Raw genomic sequence first — 25,107 nt, 5'->3', positions numbered from 1 at the left:
TGCTTTTTTTTTTTTTTTTTCCAAATTGTGTTTCTGACAGCTTTGGTTCGGATTAACTCCAACTTTAAAGACATCAAGACTTTATAGAAATAGAAGATGATCTGAATTCCCTCCCCTCTGCCTCCCTTCCCAAGACTGCGAGGTGTGCTGGCTCCTCTCTGTGACTATGCCTGTGCTGTAATGGGATTGTAACTTGAGGAATAAATATTCAACTCCTGAGCAAACCCTTTGCCTCTGCAGAGGGGGGATTGAGCAAAATTCCTCCTAAACTGCAGGAAAGATTAAACTCTTCCTACCTTCCTCGTTAGGCATTAATATTTGAGAGCGACGTTCTCTAGAAGAGCGGGAGTTGCTGGGTGGCCATGAGGTGCTGTATTTGTCTTGGATAAACCAAGAAGCTCAGAATTACATCTGAATAGGGCGATTATTGTATTTTATGGGCTTTGCTTTCTCATAAATGAAAGAAGGGTGAAGGAGTTCTGTTGAAACCTTAGGCACTCCCCACAGTCTTCACAGGGAGGAGGTGTAACGCACATTTACACTGAAATGTGCATTGGCTTCTGAAGACAGAGGTGAGGAGTGGGAAATGCTGGCAGCTCTGGCATTATGAGCTGCAGTCCTGAAGCTGCTCTGGTTCAGGGACACACTGTGCATGTGCTGGACCCTCTCTGGCACATATTTCCTGTGCTACAAATTTCCCTATTGCTATAAAATCGCCTGCTTGTTTTTGGTCTTCTATGGTTTGATCTTTTTTGATTCGTTCCATTCTCCAGATACGAATCCCCAAATATTGCCTTACGCTGTGGAATTATGCTGAGAGAGTGTATCCGGCATGAACCATTAGCCAAAATCATACTTTTTTCCGAACAATTCCGAGACTTCTTCAAATATGTGGAAATGTCAACGTTTGATATAGCTTCTGATGCCTTTGCTACATTCAAGGTAAGTTCTTTGATACCTGCACATTGGTGTTGAGCCAAAAAATGGCATTCTATCAGTAGTGATCATTGAATATTATATTGCCTTTAAACTGCGTGGCTTTTTTATTGTTCAGTAAAAGATACAATTAGTCCTTGGTCAGTTTGTAAAAGGAGTCACAGCAGTGATCGAGTCTGCAAAGACTTTAGTTCAATGCAGATTTACATTTCACTGATGTTCTTCATCTTGATACCCTAAGGCCTTTAATACAACCATTTAAAGCTCGAATTAATCATGCATTATGTACAGTTACCGTAGACCACATAACCTTTCATCTCTTTCTAACCTTCCCCTTGAGTAAAACCACTGCCCATCACAACCACAAGCAGTGAACAGAAGGAATCATTTAGTTCACTTTTGAAATCCTGTAATTTTTGCTGAGCCTTCTGAGTCTGGCAGTTTCTTCAGACTAATGCTGTGCCCTTGGTTATTTTTACATGTCTGTGTGCTTACACTTGTGGCCCACGGTTCAGTGTAAGGACCATTGTGCTAAGAGGTCTTAGGTACAAGCACTGCAAAGGTGCATGTTTGAAGAAGGCCTTGACATTACAGTGGCCCTAGTTTTGTGTGGTGGTACAGGGACTTCTGTCTTTTGATTCGAGACTGGTAACATTGAACGATTTGAAAGGTAAATTAAAGGAAAAAAGTCATGAAACAGTTGCGCCAGGGGAGTTTTAGGTTGGATGTTAGGAAGAACTTCTTTACTGAAAGGGTTGTTAGACACTGGAACAGGCTGCCCAGGGAGGTGGTGGAGTCACCATCCCTGGAAGTCTTTAAAGGACGTTTAGATGTAGAGCTTAGGGATATGGTTTAGTGGGGACTGTTAGTGTTAGGTCAGAGGTTGGACTCGGTGATCTTGAGGTCTCTTCCAACCTAGAAATTCTGTGATTCTGTGAAAATTTTACCACCTTCCTACTTGCAAGTGACAAATAAGTTTAATTGTTATGGAGAACATGAGGGAAGGCTAGAAGGGGCCAGCTGCCATTTCCTGCTTTGGCCTCCTGGTAAGTCTGTGGCTGTTGGTGATGCTCTGTTTGTCCCTTCAGTGCAGCAGAAGTGGCCCAAAAGCAGTAGGTGGGATTTGCCTGTTGCTGCAGGATTGAGTGCTGGGATCCAGGTGGCCTACACTCTTCCCAGGGTCTGTGTTTTGCACTAAAAATGAAGTTGGGTGAAGCTTGCCAAATTTCTTGGAATTTGTATGTGACCATCATCTTTCCTGCAACATGCTAGTATACTCGTTAGACCAAAATATACAGGGAAGGCTGGTTAATTTCTGAAAAATAACTTAAATGGGAAAATTCTTTTCAGGTAAAGAATCATCTAATTATAGATATAACTTTTTTTTTTTTTTTCCCTCTATCATTGGGTTCTTTGCTGTCATAGAAACGAGTTGTTCATTCTTTCTTCTCAGAGCTAATTAGAAATATGATTAGATAGATCTTGGGAACAACTGTAGGAAATGTTAGCTCAGCAATTTAACACATGCTGAGACCCGGCCTCAGTTTTCACTTACCTATTGAGTGGGGTAGCGACTTGCAGGATCGAAAGTGTTGGATCCTCAAGTAATGAATGGAGCAGGATTAAAAATTCAAACCACCCACTAATTGGTAGCAGTATCTTTCAGTTGTTTTAAGTTGTGCTGCCTTTGTGTTCATTTGGTAAATGTTATGAAAGTGGAAGTAGCACAGAAATCGAGACAAATAAAAATATGTGCATAGGACTGTAGAAAAATGCTGAGCCACAACTGCTCTATTTAAATCCTCCATCTCTGGAGTTTTACCCTATCTTTGGAGGAGTTTTTGTCTCTGGTCAGGAAAAGTGTTCTTGGACTCTGTTCCCAGCCTGACAGGAGAGATTTGCATCATTTGCCCAGGTGCTGCTCTGAGCGTGACAGCAGAACATGTGGTTGAGTGTTGGGGATGGTTTTTACCCCAACCTGGAGGCAGGATGTGGACATGGGTCACTTCAGCTGCAACAGGGGCTACAGACTGCCGTGACCTCCCAAGGCAAGAGGGACCGATTGACCTTCATGGATCTACAGCTGTGGAGCTTATTTCTGCCCCCTGTGATCCAAGCATATTTTTAGCAGGATTTAAAAATAGGATTCTACATCCTCACGTGCACTGGAAAGAGAGGAGTGAGAGGGCAGTTCACAGGTGAGAAATCACCTCATAAAGTGCTTGGAGCAATCTCTAAAACTGCATTTTTCTAAAATTACCTTTTAGCACCTGAGACATGGCCAGTTCTGGAAATAAACCAGCTGTTCATCTCATCTTCTGACTATTCCTTTAAAATATCTGGAACAGCAAGAAGTGATATGGAAGCCATTGAATCATGAAATGTGGAGCTAACTCATTTCTAATACCATATAAATAAGTGCTGTCTATGATTGCTTACTGGCTGGATTACTGAACTCAGTGTTTTCAGTTCTGCTTCCCCTGTTTTGGGTTTGCAGTGTTGCCACCAGGGTGTCTGGTTGAGAGCTGGAAGCCTTGGATAGTCTACGCACCAGAGGAGGGTTTAATTAAATGTGCATTAAAGTTTGAGGCTATTTATAGTAGGAAAGTATTGGAATTTTTGATGCACTTGAGATGTGCTTCTTAATTAAATTCAGCCAGGTGCGCGGCAGAGGGGAAACAGAGCTGCTAAAAATGCAGAGGAAAACAGCTTGTATTTAGAAAGTCAGCTGCGGAGGGTACCAGGAGAGGGTGGAAAGAGTGCTGATTGAATACTGCTGCTCCACACTGTCTTGTGATTTTCTATGAAAAACTCACTTCGGATTATATTCCGTTTGTGCCCCCTATTGAGAAATGTTGTGCTTGCCTCGTAAGTGCCCTGCATCAAAGCTTCTGAATCCCATTTGTTGTGCTCAGCCTTTTAAACTGGTATCATTGCAATCCTGCTAAATAAAGGGATGTATTAAAGCATAATGTACCCTGCTTTCCTCTTATAATTGATGGTAAAAATAAATTAAAGGATTAGTATGTAAAGAATTCATTTTATTTGTGATGCTGTAGGGGATGTGGCGGTGCATCTACTTCAACAAGGCTGTTTAGGTTTCTGACGGTGGTTAAGGAAACCAAGGAAAAGATGATGAAAAGGATACCAGAAAGTGATTCACTGAAAAAATAGCAACTTGAATGGACCTCATCAGGCATTTATTGTCACCAGTGTTATGTTTTAAAAGAGGAAAAAAAGATACAAATTAAACTTAAATGCCTCAAACCGGCCACTTCAGTTACAGCTATTCATGCAGTAAAGAGACTTGATTTCATCTGGAGCTGAACATTTGCATCTCTGCTGCTGAGCACCAGCAGCATTCCCATTCTGAGAGAGAGGGTGCTCCGATTTGAATTGGTTAGCCACCTTTTGGGACGGGATGCCTGCTGTGCAACTTCGGCTGCCTAAAAGGTCTCTGCTGCTGCTTGTGTTGGGAAGCCCACCTTAGGCAGAAAAACAGAAGGAATGCATCCCATCTACCTGAGACCTCCCATTTTGGGGATGGGATGGACGTGGAGGGAACCTGGAGTGGTTGAATTTGAGATTGCCTTTTTACATTCATTGGAGATGAGCAATAACAATCGATAAAACTTCATAATTTTCCAGTTATGGGTCAGAATGGAAATCCTTTTTGGTTGTGGGATCTAAGCTGATCCCTTCATAAAGGGTTGTTTTGCTTTCCTCCTTTCCCTCACCCCAGTTTATTTTAAGTACTGTACACAGTGACGACAAAAAGAAAGAAAGTGATAAAAAAAAATACTAAAACATATTAGAGAATAAAGGGACAATTGAATGGGCAAACTCTCTTAGGGAACCTTTCTCTGCTCTTTCCCAGGACCTGTTAACAAGACACAAGTTGCTGGTAGCAGAATTTCTGGAACAAAACTACGATACAGTAAGTACAAATGACAGAAGAACTTTATAAAATCTCGTCATGCTTAGCTAGAAGAAGCGTGCTTTCACTAGTGGAGGATTTCACGCTCCACATAAAACAGTCACACAGGATTGCAAAACTAAGCATTGCTTTTACTAAATGTGGTGTTTGAAATACAGGTATCTGCACTGCTCACATCCACAGGGGATGGATGCCAAGTTTTCAGGAGAACTCAAAGTTTAAGAACAAGTTTTACTCATGTCCGTACTGTATCTCCTCATAGGTGAATGGAGCCACAAACAGTATTTAGGTAGACCATGGGGAAAAGTGTTTGCATTTCTAAATAGTTTTGTGGTATTCCAGGTAGGGCCATAGCAGTGCAACTTGCAATGCTCTGGGACAGAGGAGAAGTTTTAGTGTTGCTGAAAATTACATGTACCTAAGTGGGAGACAGAGATGCCACTATTCTCCTTACCATCCTAAATCAATTAGTCCCTTGGTTTGTTGCCATTTTTCACTTTGACTTTTTGACTCCGTTTTGAATCAAATATCAGTCAAAAAAAATTCCACTGGAATCAACTGAAATTGGTCTGATAGGGATAATGGAACGAGGCTAGAGGTTATGTTCTCGTGTTACCTCAGGTATTCTTTATTTCATTGCCAAAGTAAAAAGGCCGATGACTATTTCTTTCATTCTAGAGTTACCAAGAAGGTTAAATAAAGATCAGGCTGATTATTGCTGAGTCACACATGCAGCTTAACTGGAGCAAATTTAGTGTTTCTGCTCATCTTTCCTCTGTCAGTACTGCAGGACTGCAGTGGAACAGGCTCCCTTCTACTCTTACTGAAGGTTTAAAATTTGAAGAATAAATAGTGGGCATTAGGATTTTTTTTTTGATGATTCTAGGACAGTGGTAGGTTTATTTTGCTTGTTTAGTTGATGAACATCTTCTTGACCTCTAAATTTCTTTTACCACCTGCAAAAAGCCAACATACTCCTAGTGATCCTCATTCTGCAAAGCACTTTTTTGAGTGAGGGTGTTGAAAGCAGGGGGCAGCTCACAAAGAGCTTTTGGCACATGCCAGTATGGGATGCACTGTCACCAGTTCGGGCTGCTGCATTAAATTGCAAGTAAAAGTAAAACACAGCCATGCGTCCCAGCAGCAGATTTACTCTCTTGTAAAAGAAGGCTGTACAGGCACTGGCTGACTTCTCTGCGAGCTGGCTCATGCTACCTTCTGTTACATCCAGTCCATATGTGGTATCGCTCCGTGTAGCATTTGGCAGATGAGTATTACTGGGCATCAATTCACTACGTGCTAGCAAGCAGAGAAAAAAGGCCACAAGAGCTTGGCCTGCCATTGCGGTGAGGTGTGAGAGGGTGGCACTGCTGCTGCTTCTGCTGCTCCTCCAGGGTGGAAGGACAAGAAGGAAACGGGGAGAAGGATGGGCATGAATTGAATGCATTTGTTTTCTTTTTACTCTAGATCTTTGAGGATTATGAAAAACTCATCAATTCTGAGAATTACGTAACAAAGAGACAGTCTTTGAAGGTAAAGCAACATTTTTCAGCACTTCCCTTGAAAATTTGTAATTCGTGTTATGAAGAATATCTAAATGCATATATGTAATCACGTAATTTCTAACAAAAAAGAAATGAATGTCTGGGGACGCTTTTCATACAACGCACAAGAGCTTGCTGTGAATTTTATTTCCTGGATCTCTATGGAAGCATTGGACTGTTCCTATGCAACAAGCACCATCATTTTTCCTCTGACCTCAAATTTGTACTTCAATTCAGAACATAAGTTAAAATGGACTTGAGAGTAACATCATGGCCCCTGTTTGTTCATTGCTTCTGGCCACCGCAGCACCACGTCTGATATGGAATGCAGATGGGACCAAATAGATGTGTTAACATGAAGTCTGAGAGAAATTAAAGGTGTCTTTGTGGGACAGTTTCACTACACTTGCTTCTGTCCCATCTGGCTCACACCAGCTCCTATTACATTCAGTCCATATGTGGTAACCTTTTCTGTAATGTTTGGAAAATGGGCATCAAGTAATTAACTACGTGAGCACAAGTCTAGTTATGTTTTTTTAATGTAGTGACATCAAAAACTCTTAAGACAAACATTAACATATGCTGCTGCTTTCTTTGCCTTCAATAATCAAGTGATAACCTTTTTTTTTTCTTTTTTCTTTTTTTTTTTTGTAATTTTCTCTATAGCTTCTGGGTGAGCTGATTCTGGACCGACACAACTTTGCCATCATGACAAAATACATCAGCAAACCAGAGAATCTGAAGCTGATGATGAACTTGCTGCGAGATAAAAGCCCCAACATTCAATTTGAAGCATTCCACGTGTTCAAGGTGAGCTAGCGGGAGCTATACAGATGGCAGACTTCCTTTTCTGCTCAGAAAAGTATCTTGCAAAGAGGGCAAGAGAAATCCCTCAAAAATAAGGCTAAAGGGTAGGGTTTACAGTTGTCTCAGTTGTTTGAGAATATCCTTATTGAAAACCTCTCTATCACACAGCCTCTGTCTGTTTTGTCTCACTTTCAGGTGAGATCTAATGCAGCCTCATTTCAGTTTGGGCTGAGGGTAGTCCCTCACACAGGGATGAGGTGGATGGTAAAATACCAAAATACACAGTTCCTAGATATTATCTAGGGTCCTTTCCCCAGCTCTTAGGTATTTTACTGTGTGATTCTGGGTAAGTATATTAAAACAAACAAACAAAAACAACCAACCAACCAAAAAAAACACAAAACAACAACAGTGTCTTACAACTCTACATTAAGACCAAAAGTAGGCAGTGCTAGCACTGTGCATCAATGTGAACGCAATTTGCTTTTAAAGGTATTGAAAAGATTTGATAGATCTGAGCTTGAAATAAGTTTAATCCTTCCTGCCTTTTGCACTGATCATTAGCACAGTCTTAAACAATTACAAGACCCATCTAGCGTCCTCTTTTTCACTGATTAATGTTAACAGGTGGATAGTTTACTGTTTTCCTCTCAAAAAAAGAGCTCTGCTCTCAATCAGAGGGTGAATTTAATTGTTACTGTGGAAGGCTACCTTTAGTTTGGAGTTACTGTATTCATTTCAAACTGTGGAAATAGAGCTGCTAATAATTTTCAGAAGAGGGGAGTCTGTGAGGACAGTCTTCCCCAAGATGGTTAGGGAAGATACCAGATCACAGATCACCCTCCACAAATTCAGATTGAGTTCTGTAGTTCTGCCATCTCTCATTTAGCAAAAAGCTTTCAGGTCTTTGGCATGGAGGTTTAGAGGATGTACAGCTTCTCCAAAATGCTTTTCATTTACCAAAAAAAAAAAAAAAAAAAAAAAGTCTCAAGGAGGATTAAGATAAAAAAAAAAAATCCCTCTCTGAAATAAGCAGCTTGGTAAGCTGTTCCCTTGCTCACTTCCTCCGTCATCAGCTGAACCACTGTGAGCAACTTCTCCTCCTCTTCCTCCTTATCAGAAGGTCTGTAGCTTCAAGATAAGAGAGCAGTCAGGCTCAGAACACTTGCAGCCTTTGAGATGCCTGTGGAGGGAAGGGATCAGAGGATTGGGGTCTGCTTGCCACTCTGTGAACAAATGCCAGCTTTCTGTGTATGAAACAGATGAATTGCTGGTCCTTACTAATGATAGGCATGGCCTGGGCCTTGGGAACAGCTGATTTTACTTACTGTAAGAAGCATTTGAAAGGATTTCGAATAATTTGTAAGGATTCCATTGTGCAACCGTGTTGATGTTGCTCCTTCCCATTCCTTCCTTCTTTTCCTTTACCACCAGGCCGTGTCCCATTTCCCATTAGAGTGTAGGTTTTGTAGGCTCAGCCTTGCTCAACCACAACTGCTGCCACGTGGATGTGATGCTGAGGCCTTCAGGTGCCTGGCAAAATAAACAGTGCATGATGATAAAGCTGTGTCTCTTCAGTTCAAAGCACCAAACTCTGTCCTCAGATGCTATCCTCCATGGGATGTTGATGTTTTTTTCAGTAGTACCCACCAGCAGCATTTAAGTGGTGCCTTACTCTGTCTCATATCCATAAAGCTCATTGTGTGGGAACTGCAGGCTTGGAGCAGCAGCTGATCAGCTGGAAATTGCTTCTTTATCCCTAGCAGCAGCACACCAGAGCAGCTCTAGAAGCTCAGCAAAGCTCCTCTGTTAGGTCCTCACTGAGGGCATGGGTTATGTGGATCTGGAAGAATTCAGCTTCTCCCAGGTGGGCAGGGGAGGTATAGGATATATTATAGGAAATCCTGTTGTGAACCAGCTTGGTAGAGAAGGGCGTTTTCCTCTGATTTCACTTTTCACTCTAACTTCTGGAGAATTAATAAAGGAAATCCTTAGATATTCAAGAGAAGAGGGCAAAACACTTCTCCTTTCTTGTGCCCTGCTCTGCAGTGTGTCCCTGCCTACTCTTTCTGGGTTACTGTCCCTGAACCCGATTCTCTTGTCAGCTGTAATAATTCTGTGCTAATGTAACTGGGAGAGGAATCTGGTCCTCAGCTTTTAATCTCATAAATTTTAAACTGTGCCTGCATTTTTAAAATGAGCTCGCAAAACACCTCTGGTTGAAAAAAACCCTGGTTGAAATTACAGCAGACTAACCACAGTCACTTGAAATCAAAGGCCTGCTGAGAAGCAGATACTCGCTGCTCTGTCTGAGCTGCCAAAAGATTGGGGTTTAAATTACCTGAGTGAGATGTTTCACCAGTTAGACACATCTGAAATGAAAAAGTGCTTGTTTTGTAAGCCTTCAGGTTTCAGCTTTCCTCATGCCCCAGCCAACCCCCAGAAAGGCATATAACTCTTGGGTCTGGAGGCAATTTCTTATTATTCAGGACCCAAAACTGTAAGGCAGAGACTAAAATGATGAGCACCTCATGTACACGAATATTTTGCAGGAGTGTTTGATGGCTGACAACACCCTTTGAGCTCTGAGAATATTTGTTCATCCAGGATGCTTTCCATGGGAAACTGAGGACAACCAGAGTGTCTTCTTGCAGTACCTGCTTCCATTTTCCTCCCAGGAGATGCTTGATCTTCCTCCTGGCTTCCTCCTCCCGTTCCTTTTGCCTGAGCAAGGTGGAGTTTCTGCCTTGCAGCATCATCCTAAGGGCACTTTGTAAAGCTGGCTGTCCCACACAGTGTATGCATGAGGATTAGCCAATATTTAATCATTAGGAAAAGCTAACACACCGCTAACACACCCCACCTCTTCCCTTCTCCCCCAGAGATGTTCCAGTGGGGACCCAGAGCTGTGGGCTTTGACAGTCACCAGTCTCCTCTGCCCTGATTTCTCAGCCTTGAGCATCCACACTTCGAGGACCAGGTGTTAGGAATGTAATCCTCCCGTGGTGGATTTGTGACAGTTTTTAGTGGAGCCTGCTGTGAGCTTGCCTGAAGGCGAGAGCACAGCTTTACATGAACGCAGTGCAGGTCATCCTTTGACCTAATGCATTTACAAATAAAAGCTAATAACGAGCCCTCTTGGCTTTCACGTAAACAAATTAGCTTATTTTGAGGAAAAACACCCCGGAGTGGTGAATCAGGATTATGTAACTTTCTTGTTCTTAAGCAGACATTTAGCAAGATATATTTTACTGTTTAAATCTAAAAATAGACCGGGTACACTGTGTTTTGTGACCTTAGCTTAATTTTTCCGTTCTCTTCCCTGCACATTGCAGAGCAACCTCTCGCTCTGCAAATGGTCTCAGATAATTTGGCCGTACTGACAGCTTCCTCTTGATAGGAAGCTGAACCCAAGTGTGTGTGGATGTGTCTGTCCTCTCCGCCTATTCAGCTGGAGAGTTTGTAGGGCAAGAAATGCAAAGCATGACAGTACAAGCAACGTGAACCGTGAGGCACTTCTGTCTGCAGTTTCCTGCCACGGTAAGATTGTGCTTGACCCCAAATGAAGTCTTAAAATACTCAGGGTATCCAAGCCCTGTTCTGCCGGAGTCCCAGAGGATGGTGGTTGCTGGTCGTTAATTGTAAGGAAACACGGTCAGATTCTCTAATCAAGTGATTTTGGTATTTGTTTGGGGAGAAAAAAACAACACAATGTATGACTCTTAATGCAGAAGAGAGCAAGAGGCAACTTTGGGCAACTTTTTCTGAGATGATTTTCATTCCAGGCCTTTTAAAAATATTCACAAAACGGAACTGTGCTGAAACGGCTATTTTTAGAGTAGGAATTTTAATACGAGTGCTCTCTTTATTTCGGGTCTCTCTCTCTCATATATCAGAATTAAGTGTACTCTAGGACACACAATCTTTTATAGTAAAACCATGGGTGAAATGGACTTTCTGTGAAGTGTTTTAGCTGAAGTTAAAATTCATTTCAGTAAAAATGTCCCAGCTAGCATTAGCAATGATTTCTATTTACAGAGAGCTGCAAAAGAGACTTGTGAATACAGGGCGCTCTTCTTTAACCACAAAATGTTTTGGTGGTCCTAATCCTGGCCTTTTGTGGATCTGATTAGTTGATACTTGCAGAACTTACTTTGTTTGCTTAGCTGAAGCATTGAATAACATTTCAGGAATTTTCTGTGCCTTTAACGTTCTCTCTTTACGAGTCCCTTTTGACACTGAGCAAGACTGGCAGTCAAGATGATCTTTGTTTGGATGTTCAGTCTGACAGTTTTGCAAGGGGATGATAATAATCTATAAATAATCGAGCTGGAAGATAAACAGGATGTGATGTCTTCTATTAAACTAGAGCCTTTAATTATTTACTACAGTAATACCAGTTGCAGAACCAGCACGAAATGCTGGCATTTACTAGGTTTATCGCTAAAACCTTTGTTATGTTTGCTGACCAGATGGGTTTTTACGAGAAGAATTATGCAGATTTGTTGATTTTTGAGAGTCAGCCTTTAGTTATCTTTGTAACGAGGCCTAATGCTTGCTGAAGGAAGATGTCCTTCACCTTCCTTCATGGAGATGCCCTTCAGGATCAGGCCTTCTGTAATACATCCCAAAAGGTCACAGAGGAGGAACCGAACTCCAGAATGAAAACCTTGCAGCAAGGCTTTGTAATGGATGTTTTCCTCATCCCGGCCTTCAGAATCATGTGCTGCTTTTCTCAAAGGAAGCTGGTCCACAGGACTTGGGGCTTACCACGTCCCCAAGCCCTAGAAGGATCACCACGATGGCCTCCTGTGGGTCAGCGCGTGGGGCTGCTGGAGCTGAGAGCATGAGCTGCCGCAGTCTCAGCCAGAGCCAAGCATTCATACCCATGAGACTTCAAGATCCATATTCCTTAGATAAGGCACAGAGTGGAAAGCTGTCAAGTACATTCAGATTTACATTCCCAAGCCCTTTATTTCTCAGACTGAGGGGAAACAACGGAGCGGTAGCAGAATATCGAAGTTATTTGCAAGGGAAGGGGTATTGCTTTCACATGTAGCAGGCAGTGATAGAACAATTAGCTACTGACAGTCCATCAGGTGTAGTGAGAGCTGGGAATTGGACACCCCATGGGCTGGGAAATGTGTCCCTGGCAAGGTGTTAGGTTTTGAAGGCTTGGAGCACCGTGTAGGAAAGCTGTTACCGTAGGGTGGCTGCTCTGAAGGGATTCTTGAAGAGTTTGGTCTATGGGTGCTATTGTTGTGAATTTTTAGGGTGGCATGTAGGTATAAATACACATATATATGTAAATATATATATATTTAAGATGATAGCTCAAGGTAATCAAAGAAAGGTGATGCAGAGGCCTGTGCAGGGGGCGTGAATAACTGGGGATGTTCCACCATCACAAGGACCGTGGCCTGGCCACACAGAGCACGGCGTGTGCGTGTTCCCCCTCACGTAACACCGTGATTACATGATGTATCCCAGCTTTTCACGTGGCCAAAATCGCAGGGAGGAGAAACCTGCAGAGGAGCCCCAGGTCTGGAGCCAGCAGCCCCGGGGCTGGGCCGAGCGCTCGGCCGGACAAAATGCCATTCAACGCTGTCAGCAGATGTTTGTTTTTACTCTGGTTTGAACAGGCTCGGAGGGAAACTGGCCGCTTTCCAGTCCTGTCCATCCTTAATTTCTTCTCGTCGGGTAGAGAATAACTCGAGTTATTTATGTCGTTGCACAAGCGCTCAGGCGCTGTTTTGTTTGACCGGCCATGGCAACCTCGGCCCAAGCCAGATGTGGGAACTCCTCCTGTGGTGGCCAGGGGGTGCAATGTATGTGTTCCCTCTGCCTCGTGTCCTCACAGCCCCACTCTCTGTGGTGTCCTGAGCTCCCTGGGCAGAGCCCATCACTGCTGGCCTGGAGTTTCCTGCGTAAGGCAGAGAAAATGTTAAAGAAACAGCATGTGGGGTTGTGTTCCCACCTGGAAGGCTGGGGCTGGAGGTTTTAGGTTTTACAAAAGGAAAAACCAAGGCACAGCGAGGCTTAGCCTTTAAAGTCGCTGCGTGACAAGACCAGTAAGCCCACAGGGACTGGCGAGCATCTGAGCCTCGCATCACCTCCCTGCTCCGGAGCTGGATGTGCCCCGGCGCTGCTGCTGTAAATTTCCACGCTCCCGTGGATGGATTAGGCCGGGGGAAGCGAAGCCTCTGACGTGTCTCCCAAACCAAAACAAAGCTGGCAGGTCTAATTTTAGGCCTGGTTTAGTATGGAAATGATATCAGACCTGACACAAAGCCTTTCCGTTCTCCTGATAATTAATTTATGCGTAGTAAGTGCTGCGTGTGGGAGAGGCTGGGAATTGATAGCCCGCTCTCAACAGCTGCGTTTGCAATCAAATACTTGATCAACAAAGAAGCAAAAATAAGGGGAAACGATGCCACACGCAGGCACGGCTTTGCTCAGGTTGCTGTTGAACCAATGTGTTTGTAACTCCTCTCCCCCTGCCCTGGGACAAGAAAATAACTTGTGGCAACATTGTGTGTGACTGATTGTTCCTCTCTCTCTTTCTCTTTTCTCTCTCTGCCGTGCCCGGTTTTGTTTGCATGTTAGGTTTTTGTGGCCAGTCCAAACAAAACACAGCCCATCGTGGAGATCCTGTTGAAAAACCAACCCAAGCTCATTGAGTTTCTGAGCAATTTCCAGAAAGAAAGGACGGATGACGAACAGTTCACTGATGAGAAGAACTACCTGATTAAGCAAATCCGAGACTTGAAAAAGCCAACAGCTTGAAGAACTCCACTCGTTTTCCACTGTAGGCATTAATCTCATCTGTTAAGTTCCTCCGTGTCCCTTAAACACCACGATAGTGCTTGAGAAGGCACAAGTGCCTGTTATTTGTTTTTTTTTTTTAATTTTGTCTTTGTTTGTAGATGTCAGGAATATAGGGGTTTTACATGGAAACTAAAAAAAAAAATAAATACAAAACCTAGAATAATATATTATTTTTAATCAAGACTATAATTATTTATGTCAGTTTAGAACCTGTTTGTATTAGAAGCTGGTTTGACAGATTTCTCTGTTTGTGCTCAAGGAGGACGAACCTATTTTGCTTAACTTTATCGGCAAACCTGAGCTGTTGGTGAGTGCACAAAGTAGGTCTGCTGAGGACTAATGCTCTTCTTTGCACCTGTAGTTGTGACTTTGGTTTAGTGCTGCACACACACAAGACTGTGAAAGAGTACATTTGTCTCTGGAGTTAGCTGCAGTTGTAGATTCTGTTCTTTAGTCAAAACAGCGGGAGATTAAACGCAGTGAAGATCACATTTTCGCTTCATTTTTGTGTTCTTTCATCGTTAAGTTTTTCTTTACCCTAGGTCAGAGGTTTTCTATTCAGTCTGCGCTAGGGAAGTGGACGAAGACATCAGCCAGCTGAGCTGTTTCTGCCAGCCTCCCGTTTTCCAGCACACGATCTACCTGGTGCTGGGGCACAGGCTGTTCCCTTTGGTTCATGGCCAGACCGATGGACCGCGTAGTCACCAGTGGGAGGAAGGCAAGAGCATCCCCTGCCTCTGTCAGGGCCCGTGTGGCATTGCTAATAAAATGATCCTGCTCCTATAAAACCCAGCAAGAAGTCTGTCCCCAGTCTCAGTGCGTGGTGGCCAGAGCTGTGTGGTTGAACCCCACCAAGCGTTGAGCCCTGGCACTGCCGTGGGTCACGGGCTGGTCCTTCGCGCTTCCTGGTGCTGGGAGTGCTTTGGCCAAGATTTTTACATCTGGGTATTGAAAGGAAGGCTCCCGATTGTAAATGGCCTTGGCCTGAACCACCCAAGTGGCTCCTGGAGCCATTCGGGGGCTGCAAGTGCTCTCAAAGCTGAGAGCATTTATCGGGTACCTAAATCAGGTTTAGCATCCCTAGGCACCTCAGGCTGCTTCGTGGCTGGTGTTTTCTGTCCTTGTTCATTCAGGTGTGAATTCGGATTCCGTGGTAGGTTTCGGAAGGGAAATCATTGCACTGCTCACGTTTTAAGTTTAATAAGCTCTGCGGTCCAAACAGTGTTTCCCAGGTGTGTTTGAACAGTTTTTTTGGGTGTCTTTTGTATTCTAGTGGGGGAAATGAAAATGTTACTCTGATGCTTTATTGGGAAGTGGAGTTTGAGAGCAGGGAGTGGAAATTTCTTGAGTTTTTCTTGACAGCCTAAGTTCTGAGTTTTCCTGTTTGTTGTAAGGCAGTTATCTAGCTAAAGCTATAGCTAACGCTTCAGGTAAAAAGGTGAAACTGAACTGTAAAAACAGAACAAGACTTTTTCCTTCGTAAAGCAGTTGTATATTGGGGTGACTGATACTGTAATTTATGCGCTTTAGAAAAGAAATGAAACTGAACAGATTGTAGAGTCACTTTTTTTGGTTTATTTTATTTTTTTCAGATGTCAGATATACACAAAAAATGTACATCTTAGTTGCCTGGAATTTAAAAAGAAAATATTTACAAGCTATTAAAGGCATGATTACTGATTACCCGTTATTTCTATTTGTTATTTTTTTTCCTCTTGCCTTTCGGGATAGCAGCACTGCGCGGTGCTAAATCCCCTCTCTCCTTTGCCAAGCGGTTTCAGCAGACGGAGAGAGACAGATGAGCACTTTCTTCAGAGCTCATCCATCCCCACTGCGAGCATTGCATCTGCAGCCCTTGCTGGCAGGGGGCCTGGCAGCCCAGGCTGCCGTCCAGCTTCGCCTGCCTGTGGTCTTCACCCCTGGTGCTACCAGAGGAATGCTCGCTGCTCGATAAGGGAGTATCTCCAGAGCAGCAGTCCTCGGAGCTAGCTGCTCTGATCCTCTGAGATCTGGAGCCCGAAGCCGAAGGGTGGGACCCATCTCCAGGGCTGGATTAACGCAGAGGCACGTGGCCATTGCCTCAGCCTCTGGAGTTGCAGAGCATCAGGCTTCCAGCCTGCGCTTGGAAAAAGTGCCTAACAGTGTGTTTTTGGAGAATGCCTCCGTGTGACAGCGTGAGTGGGACCTGTGCAGAGGTGCCCTTAGCATCAGCCTTACCCAGGAGTAAGGGGCAAGGAGGGCTTGTGGAAAATGTGTGTGTGTTTGTATGTGCAGCTGAACGAGAGAGGAAAATGGGTGGGCTTGCAGTGAAGTGATGTGTCAGGCTCCGTGTGGCTTATCATAAAAAAAAAAGCTTCTTATCATAAAAAAAAAGCAAATGTTGCCAACGCACCCTAGTTAATTGAGTCTTCCCCAAGCTCAGCTTGCGTAGCTCCTTCAAAGAAGAAAAAGAATTGGTGAAGCTGAAATGAGGCACCACAATAATATTTCACAGCTGGTGGGAACGCATCCCTAATTAAATGCAAATGAGGTCTTTTCTAATACAACTCCCAAGTAAAGATAAAAATTCCCATTTCCTTCAGTTCATTCAGCCAAGGCTCCTCTTCTGCCTCGGCAGCTGCTCCCACCAGGAACTCGACGATTTCTCTGAAATTAGCACCTGGGGGAGCTGCGTGGCTGCAGGACAACGTTCATCAGTGTGAGGATGGGGAAGATGAGGGCTGTCCAGGGAGAGAAGGATGCTGGAGGAAGCGTGGGCTGCAGCCTCTCAAATAAACCCAGTCCCCACCCAGCATCCAGGGGGGGTTGGGTTTTACGAGTGAATCCCTGCCAACAGGCCCCGTACGCTCCTGCACGTGAAGCCTTCCTTGAGGCAGCAGGGTGCCAGGAATCTCTGAAACATAATTTTCTGTCCCAGGATTTGGGCAGCAAAGAAAAATCTGATAGGGATGGGACGAGGCCTGTTTCGTAGCTGTGACCTGAACTGGCCAGTTGGTATCTGTGTCAGCCAGCCCTCCTGACTCGTGGTCCTGCGCCTCAGGCCTGCCTCCCGCTGGCTCCTCTTTCCAGGAATGTGACGGGAGGAAAACCAAGGAAACCACCAAAACCCTTTCCTGTGGCACAAGTTGTGAGTGGCTTTGCAAAGCCGTGACAAAAATCACCTCTTCCATCTTCAAGATCACCCAGAGGGGGTTGCCCTAGCGCTAACACCCCCCTGAGCCATGTGCTGGGGCCAAGCACCCCCAGCACATTGAGGTTTTACAAGCAGAACCAGCACCTCACCACCAAGCTTACGCGTAGGAGCAAATCCCTTTGGCTGCAGGCAGTATGACAGGAGCCAGTTTAATCAGCACCATCGCCCAGCTCCTTGTAGTTAAAGAAACAAAAAAACCCCAACTGGCCAGTGCAGCTCTCCTGGGGAGAGCCAGCAGGCTGCCGATGAATGGAGCATTTCTTCTGAGGGCACACAGATGACAGGAACACATCCTGCGGGCCACGAAAGCGCCTTGCTCAACTCTTCCCAACAGAGGCCCTTTATTTCCAAATTGCCGGGTACCTCCGCTAACGCACAGCACTGCGCTCCGTGGCGCAGCTGGCTTGACAAGGGCTTGGAAGGGATTTAAAAAATAAAAATAAAAATAAAAAAATGCCCTCGTCAAAGCCGAGCCCGTTGCATCTGCTCAGAGCCCTGTGCAAACACGCAGCTGGGGTGAGCGTTTCAGCAGGCGGCATGGCCCTGCCCGGGCAGGGAGCAAACAAAGCGTCATGGAGGCGGTCAGATGCCCGCCGGCTCTGCCTCTGCGTGTGTAGGGCAAGCGGGAGCCTCCCTGCTTTAAAGCTGGGCGTGGGGAAAAATGATATTCACACAGGGCCTCGCCTTGCGCCCCAAGGAGTGTCAAGGGCAGAGCTGCAATTAGCTCATGGGATGGAGCAGGTTCGTGTCGTGGGCTGGCTGCAGTGGCTCGTGCTGCCTGTCAAAGGGGACAGGAAGGAGACAGCAGGGACAGGACTGAAAGCCACGCTTCCCAGGGGATGGCAGGCAAGGGAGGGAGACATCAGTCTGTTTAACAAGCCCAGCTCACTGGGTAGTGCCCACTACTCTCTGGGTAGTGCCCCTTTCAGCCACACAGCCAGGAGCTTCTGCTGGTTTTTGCTTCCTCCTGATAAATCTGCCTTGCCCCACGCTTGGCTGTGGGCAGGTGAATGTCCCGGCACACGTGCTGCTTTAAAGACATCTTTCAGGCCTTTCTGAAAGGCCACTGGGAAGGAGGAAAATGTATCAATGCTGGCCTTCATGAGACACATCCCCAAGGCCTGACTTTTGCTAAAGTTGTTGAAATACTTCATGGTTCCTCCAGGCTTCTTAAACCTTTTATTTTTTATTTTTTTCGCCAAGTTAGAAATTTAGCTGCCCTGGGGGAAAGCTTACTGGCAAAGGAGGGAGGTGACCTCACCAGAGCTAAAGGAAAGATAATTGAGCAATGAAGGTGAAGGAAAAACACAGGCAGACCATGAAGGCTTCGTTTGTGTTAATGAGCTTCTGTAGCTGCAGTGAGCGGCATGGTGCAGAAGTAACTGGCTATGTTATGGCTGGAACAGACAGAAATGATCCCTTCAATGGTGGTGGGAGTTCAGTGGTCCTGAGACCTGCAGGAGACCATCCCGCTATGAGGAGGCGTCCGGCTCCTCAGCAAAACGAGGCGGAAAATTTCAGGTACAAACCCATCCTTGTCGGCGTGCAGGAGATAAATGCCACGCCACAAAACACCCCAGGGAAGAGCCGTGCTCAGCCCTTCCCTCTGCGTGTCTCTCCCTAGCCCAAACACGGCTCAGCCTGTGTGGCGGCCGTGCCAGCCTCACTTCTTCCCTCATCACATCTACGGCTTTTGTGACGAGTCCCAGCACACCTTCGCCTTTCGCTGCCTGAATGGGGAGCCCTGGGGGTTTATTTGGGGTGTCTGCAGCACCGTGCACGGCAAAGCTCCGCCCGCCCCCCTCCCGGGCCAGGCCGCTGGCGGTGCCCGCGGAGCCGCGGCCCTGGGCGGGCTCCGGGCCCGGCCTCACCGCGCTGCGAGGCCCCGCGGGCGCTGCCCTCTGCTGGCTGCGCCGGGCCCCACCAGAAATTTGGTGGAGCTGCTCTTTGGTGCCTCAGGGTTTTGTCTCCAACACGCCCCAGAGGCAGACAGCGGTGCTCTGAGTTTCTAGGGAGCGTTTTGTCACGCTCCCACTGTCACGGGACCCACTGTGCTTCTGGATACTCAGAGCTATGCCCTCTTCATCACCGCCAGCCAAGCAGCTCCCTGAGGCAGCTCTTACTCTCCCAAGGATGGGATTAATGTCCTTTAATGCTTGTGGGACAAGGTCTGCAGGCAGAGCAGAGGGTGGCGATGCAGCTCCACAAAGAGCTGTGACTGCAGGAGCAAGCACAGCGCCCAGCCAGTAAAGGGCGCGAGCATTTCAAAGCGCTCTGTAGTGTTTCTAATAAACCAAAGCACTTAAAAATACACTTCAGTACTTACTGAATTTATTAGCCAAAAACACATGTTGCTGTAAGGCAAATAATTAACAGAGGAGCTCTGTAATTCTCAGTCAAGAAGCCAAATTACTACTGGTAGTTAATACCTGCAATTGAGACAACTGCTCCGGCATGGACGGAAGAGACCCAAAATGCATAATGGAAATTTCATACATATATATAAAATATATAACTTCTAGATTTGGTAGTTTTAAATACAGTTTTCTTTTTAAGTAAGAAACAAACACCCTAGAGTTCATTTGCAAAACAAGCACTGCAGGAGATGCCCAGTCCTTCCATGCCTCTCTCAGGTACGCAGATGATGTGCATGGCAGCGCCTACGGGGTCTGGGGGTTGAGAGAAACCCCGCTCACATTCTTCCTAGTGGTCAGGATAAAGACACTACTTTGCAATCCCAACAAGAAGTAAAGTAGTGTTACACCGATAATCAGAGAAATTTGTGAACCTCTGGAGGGATTTGTAGAAACACAGCATGACAGACAGTCCGACTTCCAAGCCTTCAGCCTTAAAAGCAGCTCCAAGTTTCACGGAAAGCTTTGTACAAAAATAACTTTTTTAAAAAAAAATCAATAAAAAGTAAAGGTAAAATCTTAACTCCTCATGAAGTACAGGCTACCAGCAGCATTCACCACAGCGTAGTTATTTAATGTGATGTGGGATATTTGATGGGTATCTTGATTTACCTCTCCTTGCACCCAGGCCACCTACAACCTTTTGGGGACTTTTCAATTTCAGCTTTTCCTGCACAGATACAGAGTTCTTTATTTACTTTGATACCAGTTGACTGATCAGTATAAACATGAAGGGGCCTTAAATCTGCACCTGTTTCTTTCCCTGCTTCTACCTCAAGTAGAAAAGCACTGCCAATGGATTATAGAAACAAAGTTTCAGGGAATAGGGTGAATTTTTTTACTTTAATCTGGACAGTGTTCTTCCAATCTGTAGGAAAAGCCAAGAGTAATTACTCTAACACAAGATGCTTACAAGAAGTGGAAAGAAAAAATATGCCAAAGTAAAAATATTCATGATTTAAAACAGACTATAAAGACAATCTTGCTTATGAAACACCACCATTACCCAATTTTAACCTCATATGGAAGTTGCAAGCAATGGAACTGTATTCCTTGATGAGAGGAAAAAAAAACAAACTAGAACTATTTCTGAGGTTTGTACAACACCCAGAACAGTAACTTAATCCCCGGTCTGAAAACTGGATCTACACCGCACTCTGCATCTGATAGGTGAGGCACAGACCTCTTGCAGCAAGATCTGCTGGCCCTAAACTAAGGTCAGGATCCCAGTTCTGCATTTTAGACCAGAAGACCTGGTGGTAATTCAGTTCTAGTGAAGCAGCAGTTCAGTTACTTCCTCATGAGCTACTGTGCAAACACACTTTTTTCAGTATGATGCAAAAAAAAGGATTTCACCTTCCTTCCTTCCTTCAGTTGACAAACAGGGTTGTATTTTCCTCCTTCAGTAGTGCTATCTGCTCCTGGGAAATTAAGCTTTATGCACCCTGCTCAGCAGGGCAGCGGTGGTGCAGGTCAAACACTTGCCTGGTGAGATTTCTGCTGCTAACAGCACGCACCTCACTCCTCCAGCAGCCGCAGAGTAGTCTTCAGTTTAACTAGACTGAAGGAAACAGCAGCTTCTCCAGCTTCAGTGAGAGGGAATTGTCATGGCAGTAAGAGGATATAAGCACTGCCCTGTTCTGTATGGAGTTATAATGTGGGCTGCGAGGAATCACAGCTCCTCGGTGCAGTTCCGAGCACCAAGAACTGAACCTTAAAATATGGGAGCAGTAGCCAGACTGGGTGTGAGCAAACTACCTCTTATTAATGCCACGTTAATGCCACTTTGCGCACTGTCTAATCACAGCTTTGCTATCCAAAGCCTACAAGTAAAACCAGAAACTGCAGCAGCATCTTAGAACGTGATTCCCCTTTCAGGGTTTTGAGGAGGGCAACAAAGACAGACAAGATGCGTGGAAGAACTGGGATGAGGCTGTTTGCACATCTTACCAGTAGCAGCATGAAAAAGGTTTAAGGCATTTGTACTTGAGAGCTCAGCAGAGGAGTGAACAGAAAGTCCTGGGACATCTGCTACAGCAGCTAGAGGTCAGATTCAAAGCAGCAAACAGCTGAGAGTAGGGAGAGCGACCTCTCAAATGGTTCAAAGGGTAAAAACTCCCTATTCCAGTTATCTGTCCCCTCAAAGTTAGCAACAACACGAGACTGCATGAAACCAGCTATTTTAACATCACCTCCTCATGTAGACAGCGAAGAGACTGGCACCTGAAAAGATTTGGCCTGTTCCACTGGTACAGATCATCCTGTCTAAGAAACAACAGGACCTCTGGCTCTTTATCTGTTCCTCGAGTCCTAGATGCCCGTTAGAGAAACTTAACAAAAACTAAACACCAGCAATCTTCACACAGTACGCCAGGGCCAGCGATACACGTACAGCCAAAATTTTTCAGGCCTGTATCCAGAAGCTGAGAAAAAGCAAACCTAGTCTAGATCTAGATTAATTCAGATGGGATGCACTTGAGGAAGCACGCAGAACACACAGCAGCAGCGCAAGTACCACAGAACAGATGAGCCGTGCTGCTATGGTAGCTGGAAGAAGTTATGTTTGAGAGACAAGCTTCATCTCCAAATCACTCATCTAGCAACCATTTCCATCCCAGTGGCAGTGTCTCCACCATACAAGCTGACTGAGAGGCAAAAGCCACTTTCAGGGACTAGGAATAATTACCAGTGATGATTTATCTACCATTTTCTACGAGATTCCCTTGAGTATTCTACTTATTTCTGCATTCTGATAACCCAGAATGTAGAAATTCATCCCCTCAATCCATACACCAAGCAAGGAGATAACTCTTTTATTACTCCTCCGACCTACCACCAAGGAACCTTCAGTATTTTTTTATGCCTTGACAATGATTTGCCACCTGATTACTTTCATAGAAAATACAAGCAGCATTTTTTTTCCCCCAGGAACTTGTAAATTAAAAAGACTTTCAGGTAACTCTGTAAAACATTTAAGACATCATAAATAAACTTATTCTAAAAATCACCTTCCAAACAATAAATAAAACTCTTTGTTATTTGAAAGTGCAAACAGGCTGCATTATAAAAAATAAAGAGCAAGACTGCAGAAGTGCTGAATTATTCAATAGTGACCAAGACACAGTTTCTTGTTTTGGTGCTGCTGGTCATCTACTGATTTTGTTTTCTGGACTCCATCTAAAGGAAAAAGAAAAGGTAAATTATGTTAATACAATAGTAAGCATAGTCTAAATACTCAACAGGTACAGGCACACTGGAATGACACTGGGTCCCATATAGGGATCGTGCAATAATCATAGCAAGAGAAACCTATTACGGAAAGAGCAAATTCAAACAGTTTAGTGTTGAAACTGCGAGCATACCATCCTAAAGAAAACATTGTTAGAAAAATGAAGCCTGCTAAAGGTTGTCAAACAGAAGTACCACAGGATGAATCTCCAGCTGAAAACCATTAGCAGAGAGAGGGACAAACACGCCCTGACATTAGGCAGTTATTACTAATGCCATAAACACTACCCTGAACCCTTCCCTCCCCATTCCTTGCCGTGACCCATAAGGAAATAGCTAACAGAAAGACTTCACTAATCTAGCTCACTATGTTAGGAATTAGCTTCTAGGTTGTGGCTATTCATGTGCTACAAAAACCACCTGCAGTCTTGTTTATGCTCCCAGCATGGTACTCAACGCTTCGAGCTACTGCCAGCTCCCTGTCTTTATGCTCCGCATCTTTCTGCTTGAGGCACACAAATTATTTAACTTATTTTTCCACATTATTGTCCCCTCTGACTGAGGAACATTTTAAGGACTGGTGGCTGGCAGCAGGTGCAAGAGGTAGGCCCCTTCTGTAGCACAACAAGGCCTCAGAGTACCTCTCATCTAAACCCTGTTTTCAGAAGGTGACAGCTCCAGTTCTAAAGGGGTGCAGGTAGACAAGGATTTTGTGACCTGTGCCCCAGCTATCATCAAAACAAACAAAAACTGAAGAAAAAAAAGCATATAAATAAATATTAATTGGAAAACACTGGTGTGGGTTCTGCTTCATAGTAAGATAAGCACTGGAATGTCTTGCACAGCATATTTAAATGACTTGGAATAGTCCAACTCTTAAAAAAAAAAAAAAAAAAAAAGGCACACCAGGTCCCTTAAAGTCTTCACAGAAAACAACATAAAACATGATAAAGTAGTCTGAAACGATCTAAGTGCAGGAGAGCATATTGCTGTTCCTAATAATAGCATTACGAGATTTTGTAAGGCATGCGAGTGCCAAGCATTTGCTAAAACCAGCTCATATTTTTAACTTACCATTAGTTCATCTACTCAAGAAGTTCAGAGAAGTGTTCGCAGCAAAATTTAACTGACTGAAATCAATCCCCAGAGGAATTCAGGTTTGTTTAAAACTTGATCTCGCTTACTATTTCAGTCATAAAACACATTAATGAAAATAAAAAACCACTTACTTTCCCTGGTCATGGGATCATGGAATTCAAGGGCATTAGTGTGAAATGGATTTAGTTGCCACTGGTAAAAGAAGAAGAAAAAGTTTACTTATTCCAGAAGACAGATGAAAGAGCAAGGGGAGGAAGAAGTACCCTCCAGCCCTCCACTGTGAGGTGAGGAAAGAAGGGTTCCCCCTCAAACACACACCTCCTTTGAGGATAAAAAGGTGTTAAAGAATGTGTGGCCATTTATTCCCTTGAGAAGGGGAAGCAAGCCACCAGTGCTGCAGCTTGGCACAGTGAGCACCCTGAGCACAGGTGCATTATCCACCTCCAAAACCCAGCACAGCTCTTCCAGGAGCTGCCGGCAGGGCCTACCAAAGCCCACAGCCATCTCCCACACCAGCTGTCCGCCTGTGACAGGGCTCGAGGAGGACTTCAGAGCGTTAAGACACCACATCAATCAGCAGCAACAAGTCAGAAGGTGATCTGGAAGGAAATTACCTCCCAGAAAACAGGCGCCCTCGGCCTTGCCATCTGGCAGATGGCACCCCGATCCTCCCAGGAGGCATGCCACAGCAACCTCTCGATTGCACTTGCACATGATTCAGCAGCACAAGGAAACACTCCTCCACCCTGGCTGCAGATGACCGCTCCCGCTGCCCTCCCTCCCTGTATTTTTAGCATGTAGTACGTCGAGACACTTACGGTAAATTTGGTTACACCCTCAAGCTCACCAAACTTCATATACGATATGTCTGCTTTCTTTTTGCCAGCGTCAACATCTCCTGCGTAGATTTGCTTGATACCAGCCCCTTTGATTAACGGGACACATTCATCGCAAGGACATTTGGTCACAAATATCATGCTCTTCTCATCTGGCTTTATTTCTCGGCACCTACAAAGAGGCAGAGAACAGAATTTCAGAATTTACATCTTGAGAGTTTTGGACGGTGACAACAGGAACAAGTGAAGAAGGGTTGTGTTAGTATCTACACACGGAAGCAGCTAA

General features: G+C 44.7%; 2 protein-coding genes across 10 annotated transcripts in view; one reads left to right on the top strand and one right to left on the bottom strand.

Annotated features, from left to right (window-relative positions):
* CAB39L (calcium binding protein 39 like) overlaps positions 1–15,735 on the top strand; it is a 60,008-nt gene extending 44,273 nt beyond the window's left edge. For all 8 annotated transcript variants that reach the window (XM_072032562.1, XM_021269347.4, XM_072032561.1 and 5 more), the window contains 5 exons: positions 774–942; positions 4,814–4,873; positions 6,341–6,406; positions 7,084–7,227; positions 13,831–15,735. In XM_072032562.1, coding sequence (XP_071888663.1) covers positions 774–942; positions 4,814–4,873; positions 6,341–6,406; positions 7,084–7,227; positions 13,831–14,010 — 619 coding nt within the window. In that variant the 3' untranslated portion in view covers positions 14,011–15,735. The remainder of the gene's footprint in view (positions 1–773; positions 943–4,813; positions 4,874–6,340; positions 6,407–7,083; positions 7,228–13,830) is intronic.
* A 3,819-nt stretch (positions 15,736–19,554) lies between these two features.
* Positions 19,555–25,107, bottom strand: part of CDADC1 (cytidine and dCMP deaminase domain containing 1) — a 15,513-nt gene continuing 9,960 nt past the window's right edge. For both annotated transcript variants that reach the window (XM_027471515.3, XM_038173527.2), the window contains exons 7-9: positions 24,804–24,993; positions 24,117–24,177; positions 19,555–22,836 (exon numbers count right to left, since the gene is read on the bottom strand). In XM_027471515.3, the coding sequence (XP_027327316.2) occupies positions 22,763–22,836; positions 24,117–24,177; positions 24,804–24,993 (325 nt within the window). In that variant the 3' untranslated portion in view covers positions 19,555–22,762. The remainder of the gene's footprint in view (positions 22,837–24,116; positions 24,178–24,803; positions 24,994–25,107) is intronic.

The sequence above is a fragment of the Anas platyrhynchos genome, chromosome 1, assembly GCF_047663525.1.
Source record: "Anas platyrhynchos isolate ZD024472 breed Pekin duck chromosome 1, IASCAAS_PekinDuck_T2T, whole genome shotgun sequence".
Classification (NCBI taxonomy): Eukaryota; Metazoa; Chordata; class Aves; order Anseriformes; family Anatidae; genus Anas; species Anas platyrhynchos.
The sequence above is the reverse complement of the archived record's forward strand: the minus strand, read 5'-3'. Positions and strand labels throughout refer to the sequence as shown.